The 23,779-nt window shown below is 44.7% G+C and overlaps 1 protein-coding gene across 1 annotated transcript in view; it reads right to left on the bottom strand.

The window, feature by feature from the left end:
- Positions 1-12,178, bottom strand: part of SNX30 (sorting nexin family member 30) — a 47,884-nt gene extending 35,706 nt beyond the window's left edge. The window contains exon 1 of the mRNA XM_054397877.1: positions 12,017-12,178. Coding sequence (XP_054253852.1) covers positions 12,017-12,178 — 162 coding nt within the window. The remainder of the gene's footprint in view (positions 1-12,016) is intronic.
- Positions 12,179-23,779: the final 11,601 nt, after the last annotated feature.

Raw genomic sequence — 23,779 nt, 5'->3', positions numbered from 1 at the left:
TGCATTTCTTCTCTTGGAAGAGATAGTCTCAGATCCAAGGTCAGCTTCTACATCCGTTTACAAAGCACAAGAGTCCTCCCAGAAAGTTTTATCTATTTTCCTAAGCAAAAAGCTAGTCTGGCAACTGTCCAGCCAGATTACTTCAGTTATATTTAAGCTGTAGAAAGCAGAAGATAAACCCTTGTGACCCAAAGGAAAGCAAGAGAGTTTAACTTTGGGGCAGACTTGGATTTACATCCTTCAGCAAAAATAGTTTCTTTCTTCATTCTACAGTTCTCAGTAAAAGCCAACACGCATCAACTACACTATCCTCAGAGATCCACACAAATGACAGAAACTATGTCTTTAGAAAATTTAGAAAAATGCAGACCTTTTGAATCAAGTTTCAGCTCTCCTCTAGCTCTGTTAGATTCCCTGTTCAACTGCACAGCTTGTTTCATGAACAGTGTTTGTCATAAGGTTTTAATTATTATCAGAAGAGTTCTTGAGCCATGTGTATAGGACTACCATAACCCATTTTAACATGCTGAAGAGAACCTTGTTAATGATCAAACCTAACACACCCAGTGTTTTATTTAAAACTTCATTCTCAGAACCTGTGCTCTGACCTTCTAAATAGCAAAGCATCAGCCAGGATTCAGGGCTTGTACAGGAAAACTTGAATCCAGCATATGACTAGGAGTCATTCCCAAACCAAGAAGCCAGATATGTATCTGATTACAGATGGAACAGTTTAAGCTTGTCCAAATTAAACTGCTTTCTCCTAGAGACATACAGTTTCATGTCAGAGCTCTGCAGTCACACTGTGCAGGAGGACTTTTTTCCTGTTCAGGCTTTAGAAGTAGGTTTAGCTACATCAGTCACCTAGATACCCAGTGGCACCGAAGAACCATTTCAGCTGAGGTGTTTTTGAGAGCAAACAGTACTATCTCTTAAATGTGAACAGAGAATGGGGGAGAAAAAACAGGGAAGAGATGACGGAGAGCTAGAAAGCCCTGAAGTATCCTGGTGAATACTTTATTTGAACAAGCAAGACTACACCTCCATACTGCATTATGATGCCTGTTTGTTTCCTCATGCCTACGCTTTTAGATGAGTTGAATTGGCGTGTGGGGAAACAAGATACCTGGAGGTTTCAGGAGGGCAAGTCAGACTGACAAGACAAAGAAGACAAAGATATTCAAAGGAGAGAACTCAAATCCTTGAAGAGCATGCTCTTGGAGGAGCTCTAAGTTACTGTACATAGGTGCAATTTAAGGGATAGCCTTCCATCGAATTTGCTGATACATGCAGGACACCTTACAGCAGAAAGGCAGTCACTCCCCAACAGGCAAAATAAACACTGTGTATTATATATTAGAAAAAAACCAAAACCAGCTAATAATAATAAATAATAATGCAAACAACACACTACCAAACAAAACCCAAAACAAAACTCCACAGAGTATTATCACTTTACTCCCTGCTTTAAGGCTATCAGTGAGGAACAGCCATCATACAGTGTTTCTTCACAGTATGAAAATTACCTAGAGACTTCTGAAGAAACAAAGCATAGTACCTACACAGCAATTCATCGATTGAAACACCCTTCATTTATACAGCCTAGGCTCCTGACAGCCACTGTGGCACACACAGGTGTTTGTTACACATGGCTTCAAGTGAAGAATACTGATCCAGGAGTGAGCTAAGTCAGCACACAAAGCCAGCATACAAATTCTGAAGCAGCCAAGCTGATTACTGCTAATAAAAGTACTGATTAACATTTTCCTGAAATTTTCTTGGTGACAATCCAAAATACAGCCTCATTTTGTCAGTGCCCAAAATTTCCACTTACAATTTGCTTTATACTAGCGTCTGAAAATCTACAACAAAGGTGCCAGTTCCACTCAGATATGCATGGGTTTGAGTATTGTCTGGAGTAGTCTATCACCTACTGTTCCCATATGTCAGCTCTTTCTCCACTGAGCTAGTCAAAAGTAGCTGTTGCTAAAACCATCTGCAGCACTGAGGGGGAAAGAGGCTTCTCTGCCCTTGAGCAACACCTGCACTGCAGCACTCCTTTCAAGGAACACGTCACGTCGTTAAAGCTCACTGGAAAAGTGAGACCAACCATGAAGACAAGTTTTAAGATAGAATTCTTTTATTCCCTATGAGGTTTGAAAGGATATAGGAAGTTCCATTCAAGCAATGTAAGGCAACTTTTTCCCATGGGAACAGGACATTGAACCAGTGTAGGAACAGCTTTCCTGGTAGATGCGACAGGGAGAAGCTTCACCTGCTAGTATTTCGTCTTTGAGACCCTACTAGCTATGCTCACGGGATAGGCAGTGTTACAGTTTCAACAATATCAGCCAGTTCCACCACCCTGTGACACCCACATGCTTATTTAGAGGCTTCATTTCTCCAAAATACCTAGTTTAGAATAAACAGTTTTGGCATTTATAACATCATCTGCAGCTGAAGGCAACACCACCTTTTGCCCCCCACTCCTCTCAATTCAGAAAATAAAACATGCCACAAGTTCATCTGTCAGTAAACCAGTTAAATTGGACATTGGGAATGCAAAATCCTTAAAAACAGCTGCAGCTCACTGGATTTGTTTTCCATCTTCAGTTTGTCATTGCAGAATTCCTAGCATCTACCCTGCTGTCAGTTATCATCCTTGGTAACTGGAAGAGAAACATGTTCTCCAGTTTTTCAGTAATTTACTAAGAACAAATTCTTAGTAAATTAATGAGTGCAACTTTTACAACATGGTTGCTGCTATCACCACCTCCAAGGTGGAGTTTGGAGCTTTCTGCCCCATTTCATCCTAGTGATGGAATCAGATTTCTCCAGCTACAAGGGCTTAAAATCTCAGCTGAACAGCATCCCAGGTTTAGGCAGTCAAGTCAGCCATACCTTACAGAGTCAGTAGAGTTCAGCATTAAGATCATGCTCAAGGTCACCAGAGATGTTTCAGTGAAATTACTTCTGATCAAATGCCAGCTTTAATTGGTATATTGTCTTCTGCAGACTGAAAGCACATGCGAATTAATCTCAAAGATGCAGTTTAGGCATTACAAGTAGATTTTCATGTAGCAGTACTGAGTTAAGTCTCACTGCACCTTAAGAGCTTCTGCCCCATGTCCTGACCTACTTTACACAAACAAGCCTCTGCACTCAGATAAGGGACTGACTGTCTAGTGTGACAGCCAGACACCACAAGAGTAATCCACATGCTAGACAATATCAGAACAATAGTTTGCAGGCTAACCTAGGAATTGATGTCTCCCAGATTACAGTGTGTCAACAGAAAAGCCACAGTCTTTATCCTCTGCACCTCTCATCGTTAATTACAAGGACATGCTGCCTAGGACTCATTACAAACCCCTGAGGCACCAGCAGGAGAATGATGTGCCCACACAACTGTAAAAAGAAAGCTTCTTAATCAACCTACTTATGCCCTTCTCCCATGAAGGAGTTCAGGGAGCATCCAGCAACTCTGGTACATTTGAGGCTTTCCAGCAAAGGCAGCCGGGAAGATTCTTTCCAACCACCGAACATAACTTTTTCCACCATGGCTGACAAGTTATTGCCAAGATTTACCCTTCTGAAACCGAGCTGAAAAACCAAGTTCCTCTATGTACATTTGGAGTATCTGTTTTCAATACTCTGTGTCATTAAGTATGAAGCAATCCCGTTGAAAAGATTATGGAAGTTGTGCAACACTGAATTCAATCTAGAAGCATAACCCTCCCTCCATTAAGCTGAAATAAGAACCACAAAGTAATAATACTGTTACACAGCAGAAGCTATGTTCAGTTTTACCAAATGGAAAGAATAAAAGAGTAACTGTTATGTTAATGCCAGTCTTTGCCCCAAGTTAAGTGTCAGCTATCCTTCCTCTTGTTCACAAGAGATGAGAATTGCCAGCTGCAGAGAAACTCTGGATACTACTTGAAAATTGTTGACCACTATGTACAGTTTTACAACAGTATTAGAACACCTACCTTGTAAGACACCATTAAAGCACCCTTACCAATAAAATCCCATTTTTGTAAATTAAGGCAACTGTAAGCAAGCACACCAATGTGGTGTTGTACAAGCTTCCACAGCAAACCCTAGCATGGCTACAAGAAAGAATGACAAAAGCACTCTATCTTTAAAATAATATACCATGGTATTAACATATGCAAGTGATTCCCTGAGTTTGAGAGATTAAATAGGTAGAGAAAACAGCTCTACCCATCATCATTATAAGAGATGGGAAATGGGATTCAGCAGCTTGGCAGTGTGCAGAGTACAGTTGGCAAGCTGAAAGCCATGCTACATTTAAATCACTTCTTTTAACTAGGAGACTAAAGAAGAGCTGTCTGATGCAGGCTTGTGTACACATGCACACAGTGCCACAGAGGAGAGAAAGCAGCTTCTTTAAAGATGGCTACTAAATTCAGCCTCAGAGATTATGGCCTACTTATGAAGCAGACACTTACATGGCAGACAATTGCTTATACGTAAAAAGCTTCCTGGCCTAAGAACCATGGCTCGGTAATTTAATATAACAATGTGCAGAGACTAAGAGAACAGTGTCCTGAAGAGGCAAATTCTGAATCAGTTAGGACACAGTTCAGCCAAACCAACAATCCTACTGTCCTAAGTGGAAAACAACATTTCCATGTTCCTCAAGCAGAGCAGGGTTTACTGGAAGAAGGCTCATATTCAGAAGTCCCTCTAGGTGTGGCCAGCAGGAGCAGGGAGGTCATTGTACCCCTGTACTCAGCACTGGTTAGGCCACACTTTGAGTACTGTGCCCAGTTCCGGGCCCCTCAGTTTAGGAAAGATGTTGAATTGCTGGAGCATGTCCAGAGAAGGGCAACAAGGCTGGTGAGGGGTCTGGAGCACAAGTCCTGTGAGGAGCAGCTGAGGGAGCTGGAGTTGTTTAGCCTGGAGAAGAGGAAGCTCAGGGGAGACCTTATTGCTGTCTACAACCGCCTGAAGGGTGATTGTAGCCACGTGGGGGTTGGTCTCTTCTCCCAGGCAACCAGCACCAGAACAAGAAGACAGAGTCTCAAGCTGTGTAAGGGGAAGTTTAGGCTTGATCTTAGAAAGAAGTTCTCTACAGAGAGAGAGATTGGCCATTGGAATGGACTGCCCAGGGAGGTGGTGGGTCAGCATCCCTGGAGGTGTTTAAGAAGAGACTGGATGAAGCACTGAGTGCAATGATCTAGCTGATTAGTTAGGGTTGGGTGATCGATTGGACTTGATGATCCTGGAAGTCTCTTCCGACGTGGTTGATTCTGTGATTCTGTAACTTGAATCATTACATTTTCTGGATGGACAACACAGCGGAGTTTTCTGAAGTGCATTGAACTGCCTTGTGCAGTTTGAACTGCCTACTACAGGTGATCAATAAACCGATGAGGGAAGATGCTTTGCTGAACTTCAGTCTTACAAGAAAGGAAGAATCAGTAAGGGATGTGAAGGCAGAGGAGGGAGAAAAGCAAAGACAGACCACTGCCTCTGACTTCCAGTGGGCAGATTATGGCCTCTTCAGGGATCTGCTAGGAAAGTGACACATGGCCCTGGAGAGATCCCAGAGAAACAGTTGACTTTCAAGGAACCGAATCCATACCACTAAGCAGGAAATCAAGCAAAAACACTGAACATGCAGGGATGAAGCCAGTCTGGTAAAGGATGAGAACTGCAACAAGAAAGGCTTCAAGAGGCATACATCACAGCAAAACAAGGAATAAGAAAAATGCAGTCCTGGTGAGGCAAACAATCTGATGGCAAAGGACACTGATAAGGCTGAGGTACTTAGTGCCTTTTTTGCCCCAGCCTTTATTGAAATAACCAGCCTTCAGGAATCCCAGGCCCCTGAACCCACTGGGAAGTCTGGAATAAGACAAACTCACCTTTAGTGAGGGAGGACCAGATTAGGGAGCTTTTCAACAAACCAGACAGTCATAAACCACTGAGGAGATGGACCCAAGTGCTGGGCAAGCTAGATGATGTCATGGCAACGATACTTTCAGTTTTCTTGTTATGGTGGTGAATGAGCTTGTTGAGGACTGGAAGAAACCAAGTGTCTCTCCTGTCTTCAGGAAGGCAGATAGAGAACTACAGGCCAGCCAGCCTCATCTCAGACTTTGGAAAGGCGATGGAGCACATACTGGAAACTTTCCAAATATACGAACAACATGGCAACGAGAAGTCAGCACGAATTCAAGGGAAGTCATATTTAATCAACCCAGCACCTGCTATGAGAACATGACAGCCCTCGTGTAGATGAAGCAAGCTATAACATGGTGCATATTAAGAAAAACTATCAACACTGTCTCCTCTAACATCCTCCTAATCTGATGAGGTACAAGCTAGGCAGATGTGCAGTAAAATGGAGTGAAAACTGGCTGAAGTGCTGGGCTCAAAGGGTTCAGAGCCCACAAATTCCAGCTAGAGGGCTTGTTAGTGGAGTACCCCAGCAAAACAGACCACTACTGTTTAACATCTTAATGACCTAAATAATGGGACAGAATAAATCCTCAGCAAGTCTGCCGAAGGTACAGAACTGGGTAGTTGCTTGACACATCATATAGTTGTGCTGTCTTTCAAACCAAGCTCAACAGGCTGGAGAAATAAGTTGACATGTGCCTCTCGAAATTCAACATGAGGAAATGCAAAGTTCTGCATCTGACAGGAACAACCTTATGAAGCATTATAAGATCAGGCCTGACTGGCTGCAAAGCAGCCCGGCAGAATAAAAAAAAAACCCACAACACATACCCCAAATAAACCAAAAAACAACAAACAATCCATTCACAAAAAGTCCCTGACACCACATACAGCAGATCCCAATGGAAAAGCTGGCCATAGACTAACAATATGCCTCAAGGCAAACAAGGCCAACAGCCTGAACAGTACAGATAAATACCTGATGGGAAGGTGGGTGAAAAGAACGTGGTGACAGGCTCTTCTCAGTGGATCCAACAACAGAATGAGAGGCAGCGGGCACAAATTTAAATATTGGAAGTTTCACTTAAATGCAAGAAATTTTACTCTGCAGGTGTCTGGCTGCAGGAACAGGCTGCCCAGAGGAATATTCAAAACAGCTTCACAGCATCCTGGATAGCCTGGTCTAGATAACCCTGCTCTGAGCCAAGGGGTTGGTCCAGAAAATACCCAGAGCTGCTTTCCAGACTCAACTTCTCTGTGACTGTGAGTTTTGTGTTCCTGTAGATAGGACCCAAGATCAACTGACCCATACCGACCTTGTCTCACTAGCTCACCAAATTTGACTCTTCAGTTTCAGTCTCTCCTAAAACTCAGTAATTACCTCCAGCTTGCTTTAAAAACAATACATGATGGTAGTCTTAACAGTTCTCATTTAGTCAGAGAAGGAAGAAGTTTGAAGAAGATCAGGCTGATCTATTTTAAGCTTTCAGATTATACTGCAAACCAGTTTCATCTGTGGGTGGATGAAGTTAAGAGCAATAATTATAAACTAGCAACCAAGAAGGCTGAAAGTAGAGCTCCAGACTCTCAGTAGACTTTTCTTATTAGAGAGCTGACAGGCTCCCTTCCAGAACAAGTGCTAAGTAACAGCATACCAGCAAACACATCAAGTATTCATACTTGATCAGGTGCTGATACAGGCCTATGGGCTCATCAGGGTGGTAGCTTGGTAGCAGATGAGCAGTCAATGGTTTTCAGTTAAACAGAAGGTTTCAGAAGGAGTTTTAATGTAGAAATTAGTAAGTTAAAGCTATGCATTCATTGAAAGCCTGGTACTCCACATCAGCTCTGTTCGATATACTACTTGTAAACCAGCCTTGAAGGTTGGTTCAGCTCTGTAGTGATAATAGAGCCAAACACAAGTCATGTGCATCTTCAAAGGAAAAACAAAAAAAAGTAAAAATGAACGGGTTATAGGTAACTGGAGTGATAAGCAAGAAACCAGTACGAGGAGTTGGACCCTATCAGATAACTGTCAGATCACAACAAGAACAGTCAACACCACTGTGTAGGAAGATACTTCAGGACTTGAGTGACTACAAAGACCACAGATAGAGGACAGCAAGAGCAAGCTGCACAGAGAACACTTTCAAATTCCACACAGTCTAATACATCCAACACTTAGCAGCATGCTGTTAAGCCTGCACAACCTCAGCAGGGCTACATCCAGAGTCTTATCAACACCTCTACAATCATCTGGGTACAATCACACAGCAGAATACTGTCTACTTACTATCTCTTCTCCAAACGTAGTAATACATAAATAACACCTTTTCTCCTCAAAGGGTTTGTTCTAGTGCACAGAGTAGATTTGCTATTGAAAGTGAAAAAATAGTGAAACGGAGTTAAGTAGTCACATGCAAGCAGAACTTGAACAGAAATCCACACTGACAGTTCCACATTTGCCCTAACTTCCTCTGCAGATGATCAGCTCTGAAAAGCAGATAAATCAACTTGTACACCTTTCAAGAATTCTGTAAGAGAGCAAGAACTTGGTTTTATAGATAACTTTGCAGTGGACCCTGCCACACCTCCTGAGAAATCGTTTCCTCCTGCATGGTTCCCTTTTGCCTGAAGACAAAACACCAAAAAAGTGGGAAGGTTAGTACTGTTTAGGTCCAGTTTTGGCTGTCTCTTTATTTGGGGGCTAGCAAGGGTTGAGGGAGGATAAGTTCAAAAAAGCTGATGGTAGTCAGGTATCAAGACACATGTTTTATGTAATTAGATTTGAGAACACAAAGATCTGGCCAATATAGAAATGCTTTAGAGACAAGAATCACATTTGCTGCAGAATGACTGTGAAAGTCAAGCACTTAGCCAGAAATGTCTATTTTCATTTAAGAGGCTAGATGGTGCTCAGGGGCTAGATGTGCTAATAGATCAAGGTTTTCTGGCTCCTAAAACTACCCTCTCCTACAAGTCAGGATGAGGACACAATTTCAGCCAGTGAAAACCCTGCAGCCCACTTCCTAAAACTCAGAAAAATTGGGACTAGTCTACTTAAAGTGACTCAGAACCAGGAAAGCCACAGAATACAGGGCAGGACATTTTTCTTCCCTTTCCCATGACCTACTGCACTAGTAGTGTTAGCTGCTGTTCTTAAACAGAAACAAAGGTTTATGAGGCTTCAAAGTTAGACAGGGTCAAAGCTACTAGATTATTCCCATGTTTGAACCAAAACCCAACAGAAGACAAGCAGGCAGTATTCCTGTCCTCTAGGTTCCTCTGACTCAGGATAAAGTAGCTCCAGTGACTCCAAAAAGTGAGCAAATCATGTTTTAAAGAATGCAAAACAGTGATGGCAGAGGTTCAACCACTTCAGACTGCACATCTGTGGCAGTGGAAATTATAACAGTGCTTTACAGGCAGACAACTCCCCTTCTCCACTTTCTTTCTTCAGAGTACTTTAGTCTTAGGTACTTTCCTAAACAGCACTGTTTAGGAAATATTTGCTCAGAGCAGGTAAGAACCACCCAGAAAAAAGTATGTTATCCAGGGCATGGTGATGGGTTAGCTATCGCTCTGCCAGAGGGATGTCCTAAAACAGGCCTGGTTATAGACAGTGGTCTTTACAGAAGCTTAGTGACACAAAGCCATTTTGGAGAAGGAGACTCAAACACAAACTTCTCCTGCAGGACTTATCACCAGACTCTCCAGAAGGGCCCTTGGAAAGGCCAAGAGAGCAGAGAAGCACAGCTTCTGTTCACGAATCAGTACAGAGCAGCTGCAGAGCTTTAAGCCTGAGCCAGACTTGAATAGTGACCTCCCTCTGTTACCAAACTACTGGAGCTATCCACACATCCTTAGCTGATTAGTGAGCCAACCTTTCCAGGGATTAATGACCCACCACCAGAGACTAAGAGACATGCTAACCACCAAGAAGTGGTTTTACCTGTTAGTTTCCACCTAACCATACTTGCTCTCTAGACTACTCAATGTGCAAGCTGTTGAAGTTTTACCATTGCCTTAAAGGCAGGAACACCTGTTCGTTCACTTAAGTTTTTCCTCAAACGGACAGGAAGTCAACTCAGTTTATTCTTGTCGGCACATCAGGCATTAAGCAAAAGGGACATCCCTCACAGCAGATCTGTTGGGACTCCTTTCATCAAAAGTATCAGTCATTTGGCTTTCTCTGCTAATTCACCTAGGAAGGACCAAAACAAAAACAACAAAAAAAAAAAAAAACGTTAATGCCACTCTCTTCCTACTGGAAGTCCTTTTATTCTGCAAGGCTCATTACCCTAGTGCCATTTCCAGGTCAATCACAGGCAATTTTTAGATTTGAGAGCAGTTCTATCTCAGCCCCTTTTTGCTCTTCCACTTCAGGGCGCTTCTTGCTGCCAAATGCCTAAAATAAGGTGGTACTATACATACAGGTACTAGAAGGTGGAGTTCATCAGTACTGCTGATGGAAAAACTGGGCAAGAGCCTCCCTACCGATGAGAAGTTAGCTGATCACAGCCACAGGATAGTGAGGAAGCTGATACATTTCTTGGACATCTCAAAACAGTAAAACTGAGAGGAGCTTGCTTGTGCCCCAAAAGCAAAAAGCAAAAAACCAAAAGCTCTTTAAAAGAGCTGAGGAAAGCTATAGCATGGAAGCTATTGCTCAGAATGGAGCTTCTCAGCAGCTACACAGTAGTATGAATAGGATGGCCAGAGGGAGTACAGTGCCACCACTGCATTCCTGAGCTGCAACAACACCCATGAAGGTAACTGACAATTTCTATTGCTACAGGTTGTTCAGATAGCAAACCAGTTACATTAATAAATCCAATCTACAATAGACCAAAACAACTCCATGATTCCTACTCCCACCTTATTCACATACCCCCTTTTCTGAGGGCCATCAAATTTTTTGACAAATTGAAATTAGGGTGTATGTTACCAAAGAGTAGGTAAGCCTAGCTTCTCACTTGTGCAACAGTAGGGAAATGTTCAAGGAGAGGGCTCCTTACATGGTTAGGAACAAGTGCTGAATCCGTGCAGCATAGTTACAGGGCAGTAGATGACACATAGGAGAAGTCAGACTACCTCGACTCGTTCCCTTAAAGCATGGGAGTGTATCAACCAGATACACTTGGGGTGGTAGCCCCAAGGCATTTGGAGGATAGCGAATCTGTCCTGCCCAGCAGCATGCTCCACACTCTTCAGGCCAACAGCCAGAGGAACCATCTCCTGCCACCAGCAGCTCTACAACACATTGTAAGCACACCAGCCGCCCCAGAACTGCTTATTTTGAAGTTTCGAACCGATCTCACTCCCTGCAACCCCTGCTCCCAGGAAATCCTACCGTAACACATTTCAGGAAGTCTGTCCTGAGAGACACGAAGTCCTTTTAAGAGCAGTTAATGTAACAGCAGCGCTGTGCTGCAACTACCACTTTCACGTTCAGGAGTTATCACATCCAAGGCCCACACACGGGCAAGGCACTTCACAAAGCTTGATCGCGCCCTGTGGACACATGTCAGAATTCAGGATGGGAAGCGGGCGCAGACACTCTTTTAATAGCACCCCTTCCGTATTGCACTGCTACAAAGAGGAGAGCAGGAGCTCGGCTCTGGAGAGGACAATCATGGATAAGTTGACGGCAAGCTTGATGGCAAAAAACACCAGCAGCTCCAAGCCTTCCTCGTGAGGGCTACTGGAAGAAGGTATCAACAACAATGCAGCAATTCCTGAAGCGTTTAGACCCATCGCTAGAGAGTATGAGCTATAGGAAGGTACGATTAGTAAAACCTTGCCTCTCGCACCCACCCCGTTGAGTGGAGCACCGGTGTCCGCGCTAGACCCTCGCAGAAGGCAACACGACGCCTGCAGCCCCCACACGGGGTGCTTTCTCCCCTTCAAGGAAGCCCCAGGCTCTTGCAAGGAATGTCATCAGTGCCCAGGGCTTCATTTACCCGCGCAATGCAACCGGGGACGGGGCATAGAAACAGACACACAGTCCTTCTTCCTCTCCATGCTCCCCTAGAAAACACCCCTCCAAATATCGCCCAGCTTCCCATTCCCCAGGCTGTACCTTGTCGGCGATACTGCGGGGCAGGAGCAGATCGGGACTGGGGGTGAGTGCCGGCCCCATCTCTTCGCTGCTGGTCGTGGCCAGGGGATGTGGCATCTCCCGCAGCGACTTGGGCCCGGAGGACGGAAGAGGCTTGGGGCCACCAGCTGCGCCGCCCGACATCGCGCCTGGGTCGGGCAGCAACTGAAATAAGAAGGGAAGGGAGGCCGCACCGCCTCGGCGGGGAGCTACGCGACCGCAGCCTACCCACCGCCACCGCGCTACGAAGAGGACGAAGAGGCGGAGGAGGAGGAGCGAGAGCAGCGCCTGGCCGCGCTACCGCCGCCCCCAGCACCGTCTTCGCCACCTGCCTCCTTCCTCCCTCCTCCCGCCCCGCCCGACCAGGCGGTGGCCACCCAGCTGCCTGGGCCTCCCGCCCCCTGTCCCGGGCGGCCGGCGGAAGGCGCGGGGCCGCCACAGCGCGGCGGCAGCGGGCGGGGCTGCTGCGGGCCTGGGTGCCGCCCTCGTCAGGCTCCGGCGGGGGCGGGGGGCAGGGCGCGACCGCAGCCTACCCACCGCCACCACGCTACGAAGAGGACGAGGAGGCGGAGGAGGAGGAGCGAGAGCAGCGCCTGGCCGCGCCACTGCCGCCCGCCCCTTTACAAAGCACCGTCTTCGCCACCTGCCTCCTTCCTCCCTCCTTCTCCCGCCCGACCAGGCGGTGGCCACCCAGCTGCCTGGGCCTCACGCCCCCTGTCCCGGGCGGCAGGCGGAAGGCGCGGGGCCGCCAGAGCGCGGCGGCAGCAGGCGGGGCTGCTGCGGGCCTGGGTACCGCCCTCGTCAGGCTCCGGCGGGGGCGGGGGGCAGGGCGACCGGTGCCAGCCGCCGACTGGCCGGGCGGGCTGCTCCTTGGCAGGCCGGTGGGACAGGCAGCGGGGTCCCGCGTGTCCTCGGCCTTGCCGTGGGGCGGCACGCTGGTGTCGAACAGCGGTTAAACGCCAGACAAGCAATTTGGGTCTTCCGCTGTTTCAGGCTCGGTTCGTCGACTGCGAACTACTCATGTCTTCGAAAGGGAACCGCAAAAGATGCGGGTGTTCGTGCAGGGCGAGAGCCCGTGTCGGTCGGGACATGGGCATGAGGGTGGGCAAAATGGTAGTCGGGCTGACAGGGTGCCTCCTCCAGTCCCACAAGCGAGATTGACCCACCGGGGCAGGGAGAAGGGCAACGCAATCCTCGAGGACCTGGTTTTGGGGGTACAAGGCAACACGCAAGGAGACACCTTGTGCCTAAGGCCAGTGCAGTAAGGGATGGGCTCAAGGGTCCGCGACTGTTTACATCGCACTGCACTTAAGAGATCTCAGAGCTTTGTAGAACATCGTTTCATTAGTGCAGCTGCTTGGGATTCATGATAGAGAATAATTGTTATATTTGAAAACATGAATTTAAGAAAAGATGCACTGAAAAGTTTCCTCTGACCCTGCGTGGAAAGAATTTTGGTATTTTGCCAGGCAACCTTAAATTCAGGCTCTTCTGTGGTTTGCCAAAATGAGCTGAAAGATTACCTCAAGTCCAGTAGAAATGATCCATGCAAATCTGTCTAACAGCATGTATCAATTACAAAAATTCAGTGATAACAGTTAATGATGCGAAAAAGGTGTTGATGACTGATGAATAATTAATAAATAGGAGAAAAAAATCATAGTCTAATTTAAGACATTCCCTGAACAGATAAAGCAGCCACATTTGTGTGATAAATTATTCTTTGCAAATAATTTGCTTGGCATTAATGAGGCGTAACAGAGTAACATGCTGCGGGGGGAAGAGTTGGATCACTGTGAGACTGTCATAATCCCTTCTGGCTATGTAGAGATATATAAAGATAGGCACACAGATCCCTGACCAAACTGGCCTGGGATGCTGTAAACATTTTTCCAGGGGGTTATTGCTCACTGAAGGCAGAAGGGCAGCACCACGACCTAAACCTAAGTTGGGAAGTTTTACCCATGCTATCAGCAGGTGCCGATGGGAGTGCAGCTCTGTGAATGTCTGCTACAAAAAGATACGTGATACAGGGGGGGTGGGGGAAAACTATGGGAAAAAAAAAAATCAATCTCTACTATAAATAACTACTTAATGTTATGTAATGTTTGACCTCTGGTAACAATCAAAAGCCCCAGCCAGGTCCCAGGCCCCAGTGAGAAAGATGCTGTGAAATATGCTTTGTTCATTACACTTAAGAAACAACAACCTACTGATCTATCAGGAAAAGCAAACGATACAAATTAGTCAGCATAAATACATACACCTCAGCTGTCTTCAACACTACCCAAATCTTAAGTGAACCCTATTGTGATAAAGCAGCAGGCAGGTTGTATATCTGCCACACTGCTCAGGAACCAATTCCCTTAATTTCTTTGAAAGCCTGTCTCTTAAAGGCTGACAACTGACCCTCACCCAGCTCAGACCCTTCTCCACAGGAAGCTGGTCAAGGACCCTTATACCAACACCATCAAAACCTGGAAATCTGGGAGCTGTCTAGCTCCATGTGGGTAAAAACAACTTTCTGCTTATTAAATCCACTCTTAGTGGGCAGTGACCTGAGGATCAGCCTTCTGCATCTTTGCAGCAAGAAAGACCAAGGATATCAAGGCTACCTTATCAGCAAACGCCATAAGCAGCAGATCAAGGACAGGCCTTATCACTCTTTGCATGGTGCTCATTAGGACTTTGATTATCAGATTGTGGGCTCCTTGTTACAAGAAAAACACTGACAAACTGGAGAAAGTTCAGAGGAGGGCACTGAGATGGCTGCAGAGCCCAGGCTTTTTCAGCCTGGAGGAAACATGGCTTCACAGGCACTTAATGGCAGCCCCCAGTACCCCATAAGGAGAAGATGGAAGAGATGGAGCTGGGCTCTTCACAGCTGGCAGACAAGAGACAAAGGACATAAAATGAAACAGGAAATTCCTGATGGATCCTAAGAACTTCTTTCTCCCTGGAGACAGCCAAGCAGTGGAGCAGGTTGTGGAGAGAAGTTGTACAGCCCCCACCCCTGGAGATTTTCAAGACAGTCTGCTCTGATCTCATGTTTGACCCTCCTTTAAAGAAGAGATTGAACCAGAGATCTCCCTAGGTCCCCTCCAGACATACAGTTGAAAAATTAGGGTTAGGAGCAAATTCTTGTACCTCTTTTGGAACTAGACACACATTATCAACAGAGGCCATTAACAATTCAAAATCTTTTGTGCATGGAAAAAAAAACAGAAAAAAAAAGTATCCTATGCACTTGACTGCTTGTAGGAAGTGTTTTACACACATACAGTCACACACAAAAACCTCTAAATGCATCAGCATGTGGTCATCTGGCTTCAGCAGCAAGCACAAGAGTGTACAGCCAAAAACATGAAGGAAAGTGTCTGTTTTTCTAACAGTACCAGCACTGAAATAAATAAATGTCTTAATTTGGTTAAGAAATTATGAGTGATGAAAAACATGGTAATGTTCCATTCCCCAGGTCCTGTTACATACCACCAGCTGTGGTGGTATAATTTTACACCCGTAACATTTTTCCTGTCATTTTTATTCATAGCTTTCTTTTTGTTAAACATTGACCAAGCTAAAACAAATCAGCACATGCAACATGCAATCAGCAGAATAATACACAATAAGAATCAAAATCAGTGACTGGCTGAAGAGAAAATGCTGTTCAATGCCTATCCATTAACCCAAGTTAACCTAAGAAAACCTGGCATGGTCTCATAGCAAAATCTGAACTATTTATTATATTTAGATAATTTCATCTGAGCAACAAGATATAACAGAATAGGTATAGTACTGACTGCACAAGAAAGCAAATAATCAGTCCTTTTGGGGATCAAGAACCTCATCAATTCAAGATAAATGTCACCAGTTTGACTTTTTTCTTTTTTTTCTTGAAGAAAATAGTTCTGCTTCTGTATCTTTGAAATGAAAGTCCTACAGGCTATCTCTTGGGATTGTTACTAGGATAGTGAGGGGAAGGATCCACAGGTTGCCCTCTCATCCTGCCTTTTCAATGTCACTCTCGTACCACTGTTAATGCAGTGTTAGTTCAGGAAGTACTCATATTACTGTTGCTGTTTAGTTGTGCCTTCTCAAGCAGGGCTGACATATGTTATAATCTCTGGCCTCAAAATGGACATCATTCTGTGTATGCCACATCTTCTGTCACTTACTAAGAGTGGGACAAAGGCCAACATAAGCAAGGACAGGAATTTCGAAGAGATTCTGTGCAGTGCTATGGAGTTGCATTAAATACAATACACGAGCATTTTTTGGTATAGAAGTGGTTTGTTGGTAGGTCCTAAGATCTAGGTGTTTTTCCTATAGCCCATCTAAATCCCCTATACAGAGACCATTTTCTTATTTAATGCAATTCCTAATTTTAAAATCAGTTGACAGATACTACAGAAAGCAGCAAATACAATATTAGGTGGCAAAGGGCTTTTCTTCAACGCAAGGATTGGAGCAATTCCTTAATAATAACAGAAAGTCATCTACAGGAAAACCTATTTACAAATTTAAGAATAGGCAGCACCAGTGGTTTACTGCTGTTCTGATCTGGAGTAACAGGTACTCCAATCATACCACTCAGGATGTCTTTATAATGGCAGATGGCTTTGTAAGTGCTCAGCTTGAGTCTGAAAAGGACTCTCAAATGTTTCATAACATTCTTTTTGTAATGCATCTTCATCATCTTGTTCAGATAATGAGATATAAAATGGCAATAGGGTTTGCAACGAAGAGCAGGAGGCTAACTTCAGGTTGAATTTATTTACTAGATGAGACATGTGAATCCCACCTGCTTTTCATCACGTATTCTATGTGAAGCCTAAATTACAGGATTCTTCTCTATAGCATGCTCCAGACAGTACAGAAAACAAATAATAAAGTAGGCTGGAGGCTACATCAGCCAGTGGTACTAAAAGCTTTTTTCCCCCAGTGTGGACAGCCTCTCCTTGACAGCTTTTTCTTTTCCCCCCATACTCTAGGATAGGATAACATTTGTGCCTATTGGCACAGAAGCACATGGAACTAGTACAAAACAAGACCATTCCAGAGAGTGTAAAACAACTAAAATCTATTGCCTTTTGCAAACGACTTTTTCTTTCCCCCTACTACAATTCATGTCTTGTACTGCACAAAGTGGAGAAAGCAGGCTTTTGACCCAACCCAGTCAAATCTCATGTGCATGCCTGTTGCCTCTGTACAGTGATGGGATCACTTTCACGTCAAAAACACTATTCACGCACACATTTAAGCTTTTGCTGCATCAAAAGCCTTCAAAGCTATCAAATTTGATGAGGGAGCAATAAATGGGGTTGTGGGAAGACAGGGTGTTTATGACAGAAAGTGGAATTTTGTGCTAAATGGCTGTCAAATTAAAAATCAGAAGTCCAACCCAGTTTGATTTGGGTTTTGTTTGGTTGTTTTTTGGTTTGTTTGTTTAATTGGTGGGGTTTTTTTTCATTTGTTTTGGTTTTTGGTTGGTTGGATTGTTTAGTTAGTGTTTTTTGGTTGATTGGTTCATTGGGGTTTTTTTGTTTTTGTTTTTTTGTGATGTGCACAATAAATACAGAAATAAAAGGAAGTGTTTAGAGTGAATCTGTATGAGTAGCACTGTCAGCTGGAAATAACAGTGGCATTCTGGAAAATTTTGGCTCAAGCCAAGGAGATACCCTATACAGCCCATTTTCACTTAGAACCACAGTTTGTCAGCTGCAAGCAGCCTATAGTGAAAAGAACTGCCCACATTCATTCTGAAGTACTGCAGTTTATGATCATTCAATATGACATCCATTTTAACTCAGCTTTTATTTATTTCATCAGATACACAGCTCCCCCTACAAAGAGGTGGCAAGAACAGCCAGCCTGAAAAACAGCATTTTGTTGGCTCAAGAAGCAGCATGGCCGGATTTGTGAGGCAATGTTCAAGAAGGACCTTTATTAAAACTAAAGATTTTGTAATGACTCTCAAAAGATTGTTTTGTTTAATTAAGGTGAAGAAGGAATTTCAGGGAAAATTAAGGTACTTTGATGCATAAGAGATTAGACTCCATTCCTTTCAAGGCCTACATTCTTTCCTGTTTCTACAACTCATGGAGGAAATTAATTTACTGATATGAAACTCCTCCCAAAGCCAAATGACTTAATCACAGAATCACAGGATGTTAGGTGTTGGAAGGGACCTCCATTATTGAGTTCAAACCCTCTGCCAAAGCAGAATCACCTAGGGCTGATGAGCGTCCTCCTTGCCCTAATGGGCCATCTCAGTTAAACTATGCTATTACCTAAAAAGGTTGGAGCAGCTCATCCCCCTTCTTCCCTCCTTCCCTCCCTCTCTTCCCAGGCAAGAAGCACAGACCACTACTTCATTCTTCTTACTAGCATTAGCGGTGTCAAGGAGCCTAGCACCTAAGCCTATCTGTCTCAAAATGTAGCTTTTCAGAATCACTTGCATCCTCCATCCTGGCATGACAATGCACACAAGTGCACCAGGCTTGGCCACTGTGCTGCTCATCGCTCACAATGCTTCTCAGCATTTAAGGATTACAAATGGTACGTAAATCTATGTAAAATGGACCACAGGTCATAGAATCAACAAGGCTGGAAAAGACCTCAGAGATCATCAAGTCCAACCTAACACCCAGCACCTCATGACTAACTAAACCATGGCACCAAGTGCCACGTCCAATCCCCTCTTGAACACCTCCAGGGACAGTGACTCCACCACCTCCCTGGGCAGCACATTCCAATGTCTATCAACTCTCTCTGTGAAGAACTTTCTCCTCACCTCGAGCCTAAACTTGCCCTGGCACAGCTTGAGACTGTGTCCTCTTGTTCTGGTGCTGGTTGCCTGAGAGAAGAGATCAACCCCCTCCTGGCTACAGTCTCCCTTCAGGTAGTTGTAGACAGCAATGAGGTCTGCCCTGAGCCTCCTCTTCTCCAGGCTAAACAACCCCAGCTCCTTCAGCCTCTCCTCATAGGGCTTGTGCTCCAGACCTCTCACCAGCCTCGTTGCCCTTCTCTGGACACGTTCAAGTATCTCAATGTCCTTCCTTAAATTGAGAAGCCCAGAACTGGACACAGTACTCAAGGTGTGGCCTAACCAGTGCTGAGTACAGGGGCACAATGACTTCCCTGCCCCTGCTGGCCACAGTATTCCTGATGCAGACCAGGATGCCCCTGGCCTTCTTGGCCACCTGGGCACACTGCTGGCTCATATTCAGCCCGTTGTCAATCAGTACCCCCAGGTCCCTCTCTGCCTGGCTGCTCTCCAGCCACTCTGACCCCAGCCTGTAGCCAAAGTGCAGCACCCAGCACTTGGACTTGTTAAATGCCATCCTCTTGGACGCTGCCCATCTGACTAGGCTGTCAAGGTCCCTCTGCAGAGCCCTTCTACCCTCTAACAGATTGACACCTGCTCCTAACTTGATGTCATCTGCAAATTTACTAATGGTGGACTCGATCCCCTCATCCAGATCATCAGTAAAGATATTGACCAGGATGGGGCCCAACACTGATCCCTGGGGGACACCACTAGTGACAGGCTGCCAGCTGGATGTGGCACCATTCACCACCACTCTCTGGGCTCGGCCCTCCAGCCAGTTCCTAACCCAGCACAGAGTGCTCCTGTCCAAGCCATAGGCTGACAGCTTGGCCAGGAGTTTCCTGTGGGGGATGGTGTCAAAGGCTTTGCTGAAGTCCAGATAGACTACATCCACAGCCTGCCTCACATCCACCAGGTGGGTAACCTGATCATAGAGGGAGATCAGGTTGGTCAGGCAGGACCTGCCCTTCCTAAATCCATTCTGGCTGGGCCTGATCCCTTGGCCATCCTGCACATGCACTGTGATTTCCTCCAATATGATCTGCTCCATAATCTTGCCTGGCACTGAGGTCAGGCTGACAGGCCTGTAGTTTCCAGGTTCATCGATCTGGCCCTTCTTGTGGATGGGCATCACATTGGCCAGCTTCCAGTCATCTGGGACCTCTCCGGTGAGCCAGGAGTGGTGGTAAATGATGGACAGTGGCTTGACCAGCTCATCTGCCAGATCTCTCAGTACCTTTGGATGGATCCCATCTGGTCCCACGGACTTGTCAGTATCCAAGTGGTTCAGCAAGTCCCTAACTACTTCCTCCTGGATTTCAGGGGGATTATACTGCCCCCTGCCCCCATCTACCAGTTCAGGAGGCCAGTTATTCTGAAGTCCTCCTGCCTTGCTGTTGAAAATGGAGGCAAAAAAGGTATTTAGTACCTCAGCCTTTTCCTCATCTTTGGTTACAACATTCCCCTCCAAATCCAATAAAGAGTGGAAGTTTTTCTTGCCCCTCTTTTTGGCATTAATATATTTATAAAAATGCTTTTTATTGTCTTTCACAGAAGTGGCCAGTTTAAGTTCTAACTGGGCTTTTGCCTCTCTAATTTTTCTCCTACATGATCTAACAACATCTTTAAACATACCTCGAGTTGCCTCCCCCCCTTTCCAGAGGTGATACACCCTCTTTTTTCCTTTAATTCCTTCAGAGGATGCTTGCCCATCCAGGCCGGTCACCTTCCCTGGCGGCTCATCTTTTGGCACATGGGCACAGCCTGCTCCTGTGCCTTCAAGAGCTCCTGTTTGAAGTAGGTCCAACCGTCCTGGACCCCTTTGTCCTCAAGGGCTTCTACCCAGGGTACTCTCTGAATTAGTTGCTTAAATAAGGTGAAGTTTGCCCTCCGGAAGTCCAAAATAAGGGTTCTGTTATTGCTCCTCCTTGTTTCCCTGCATATTGAAAACTCCGCTATCTCATGGTTGCTGAACCCCAGACAGCCTCCTGTCATCACATCTCCCCCAGCCCTTCTCTATTTGAGAACAGCAGATCAAGCAGGGCCTCACCCCTGGTAGGCTCACATAACATCTGCATCAAGAAGCTATTCTCCATACGCTGCAAGAGCCTTCTAGACTGCCTCCTCTCTGCTGATTTAAGTTCCCAGCAGATGTCTGGCAGGTTAAAGTCACCCACAAGGACAAGGTCTGATGATCTTGAGACAGCCTCCAGCTGCTTGTAGAATATTTCATCGACCGCTTTATCCTGACTGGGTGGTCTCCAATCAGGATGTCACTTTTGTTAGCCCTCGCTCTAATTTTAACCCACAGGCACTCAATCCTTTCATCTTCTACCTCAAGTTCTGGGGCATCAAGAGATTCCCATACATAATATAATATACATATATAATATACAGGGCCACCCCTCCTCCTCTTCTCCCTCACCTGTCTTGCTTAAAGAGCTTGTAATCATCCAGTGCAGTGCTCCAATTGTGTGAATCTTCCCACCATGTTTCTGTAATGGCAACTATATCATAGTTTTGCTGGTGAACCAAGACTTCCAGTTCCTTTTGTTTGTTACCCATACTGCATGCATTGGTGTACATGCACTTCAGCTGGGCTGCTGATTTCTCGACTAACTCTAGTTTATGTTCCTCTCTCTCCTCTCCAGAGAGACTGGTTTCATCACTCAACCCCTTCAAACTTAGTTTAAATCCTTCCCAATGAGCCCTGCCAACCCTTGTGCTAGAATCCTCTTGCCCTTTCTAAATAGATACACCCCATCTAGGTCCAGCAGGTCAGGTATGGTAAAAGTTGCCCCTTGATCAAGGAACCCAAAATCCCACTGCTGGCACCATCCCTTGATCCATCTGTTGATGGCATTGGTTCTCCTGTTCCTTTCAGTGTACACCCTTGCCTCTGAGGGAACTGAGCAGAACGCCAAGGTCATCCAAGACAGACTAATTTTAAAAACAACAAAACCAACCAACCAAAACCAAAACAAACCAAAAAGCCCCAAACAAAGCAAAACAAAGCAAAACCCCACAAACAAGCAAACAAAACCTGACCACTTAACAAACCAAAAACCCCTATATATTGGACTTCTCAAGGCACAATAAGAAATTACAGAAATGGAAAGTTAAAAAAAAAAAAGCCAATATCAGAAGGAGGAAAGACACACTATCTGCTTTTCAGGCCAAGAGAAGAGCTGAAAATAATTCCTATATGTGGGAAAGGCATCAATGTTTGCCTTTCACAATATAAATTAACAGAGCTTTAAGGCAAACAGAAAACTCCCTGAGACTGTCAGATGTTTGCTGGTTGCTCAGGTGCTGGTTTTGGGTTTCATTAGCACACACAGACACAAACATGCAGAGATTAATTTTACTAAATTCTAAATCTGGACATTATAAGTCTCTAGACATAACTTTATTCCAGTTTACCATTGTTACACTTAGTGAGAGTTTGAAAAGTAAGTATGGAAGATGCATGGACTATAGCATATTTGGTTAGCAGCACATTCCCTAAAGCTACAGAATTTGTATGCATAATACTAATGCACACTGTCTTAAGTCAAATAAATCAATAGTTACGAATATTGACAGGATTTTTATACATTCTGTATACTCTCAAAAAATAATTTATTTCTACATAATTTTGCATACCTAGATCTTAACAATTTTTTCATTGCCTTTCACCATTCAGCATATATTTGGTTGTCTAACCTAAAGCACTAGTGTAGCACTTAGTATTGTGTACAGCCTGTGTCTGTTCTTACCAATGTAAATAATTCTGTCATAGTTAAAACAACAGTTTCAAATAAGCCCTTTTTCCACTCTAAGCTTGGGAAGTGATGAGGTTATGGACTTTTAAGATTTAATGGAAAGTCAATGAATTCAAATGCCCTGTAGTGTACAGAACATTTGACTACCAGATCCAAGATCACCCTTTCCATAAGTAAGTGCTGTTTGCTCAGAAATGCCCATTATGTACACCACCAAAACATCAGTATGAAAAATCTGATATCCTCCATTAAAAAAAGCATATATAACTGGAGACACCTTGAACTGAGACTTACTAAACCCTCCTTTATTTTCTGTACTTAAATTTGGTTCTTAAAGAAAAATCTTGATTTTAGGGGAATTGTTTACTGCCTTGAAAAAAAACCCACATATAAAATGTAAATAGGTCACATGAGTGATTTCTTGGCTAGCCAGAGGTCAGTGTTGGCCCCATCTGTTCACAGACAAATGTATTATTTATTTATTTATTGCAGGTCTTAAGAATTTATTTCATTCAAGTATGGTCAGAGGTGCAGCTGTTAAGGGCCACAGTTCAAATGATTATTCAGCTTGGTTTGAGTCAAAATGAAGTAGTGTAACCATAAGGACTTAAAAGTCAGAAATCGCTGCTTAGGACTACAGCTTATCCTCCAGGACAGAATTGATAACCTAAGATATTCTCATTTACAAAGCAGTTACTTGACATATCAGAAAGAAAACATACATTAGGCCAATGGCATCCTGGGATGCATTAAGTGTGGCCAGCAGGTCAAGGGAGATTCTTCTGCCCCTCTGATTTGCTCTGTGGAGGCCTCATCCGGAATAGTGTCCAGGTACGGGCTCCCTAGGTCAGGAAGGAGAGGAGAGCCACTAAGATCATTAGGGGACTGGAGTATCCACCCTATGGGGAAAGGGGCTATATAGACTGGAGGAGATTGACGGGGTATCACATTAATTATTCCAAATATCATAAGTGTGTCAGGACGATTGAGATACACTTCTCAGTGGTGTCCAGCGACAGGACAATGGTCAGTTGACACAAACTGGAACAGAGGCACTTTCATATAAACACACAAAAAAAAATCCCTTCACTTTCAGGGTGACAGAGCACTAGCCCAGGTTGCCCAGAGATGCTGTGGAGCCTGCACCTGTTT

Source organism: Indicator indicator, chromosome Z, assembly GCF_027791375.1.
Source record: "Indicator indicator isolate 239-I01 chromosome Z, UM_Iind_1.1, whole genome shotgun sequence".
NCBI classification, from domain to species: domain Eukaryota; kingdom Metazoa; phylum Chordata; class Aves; order Piciformes; family Indicatoridae; genus Indicator; species Indicator indicator.
Note: the sequence above shows the minus strand (reverse complement) of the source record. Positions and strands in the feature narration are given on the sequence as shown.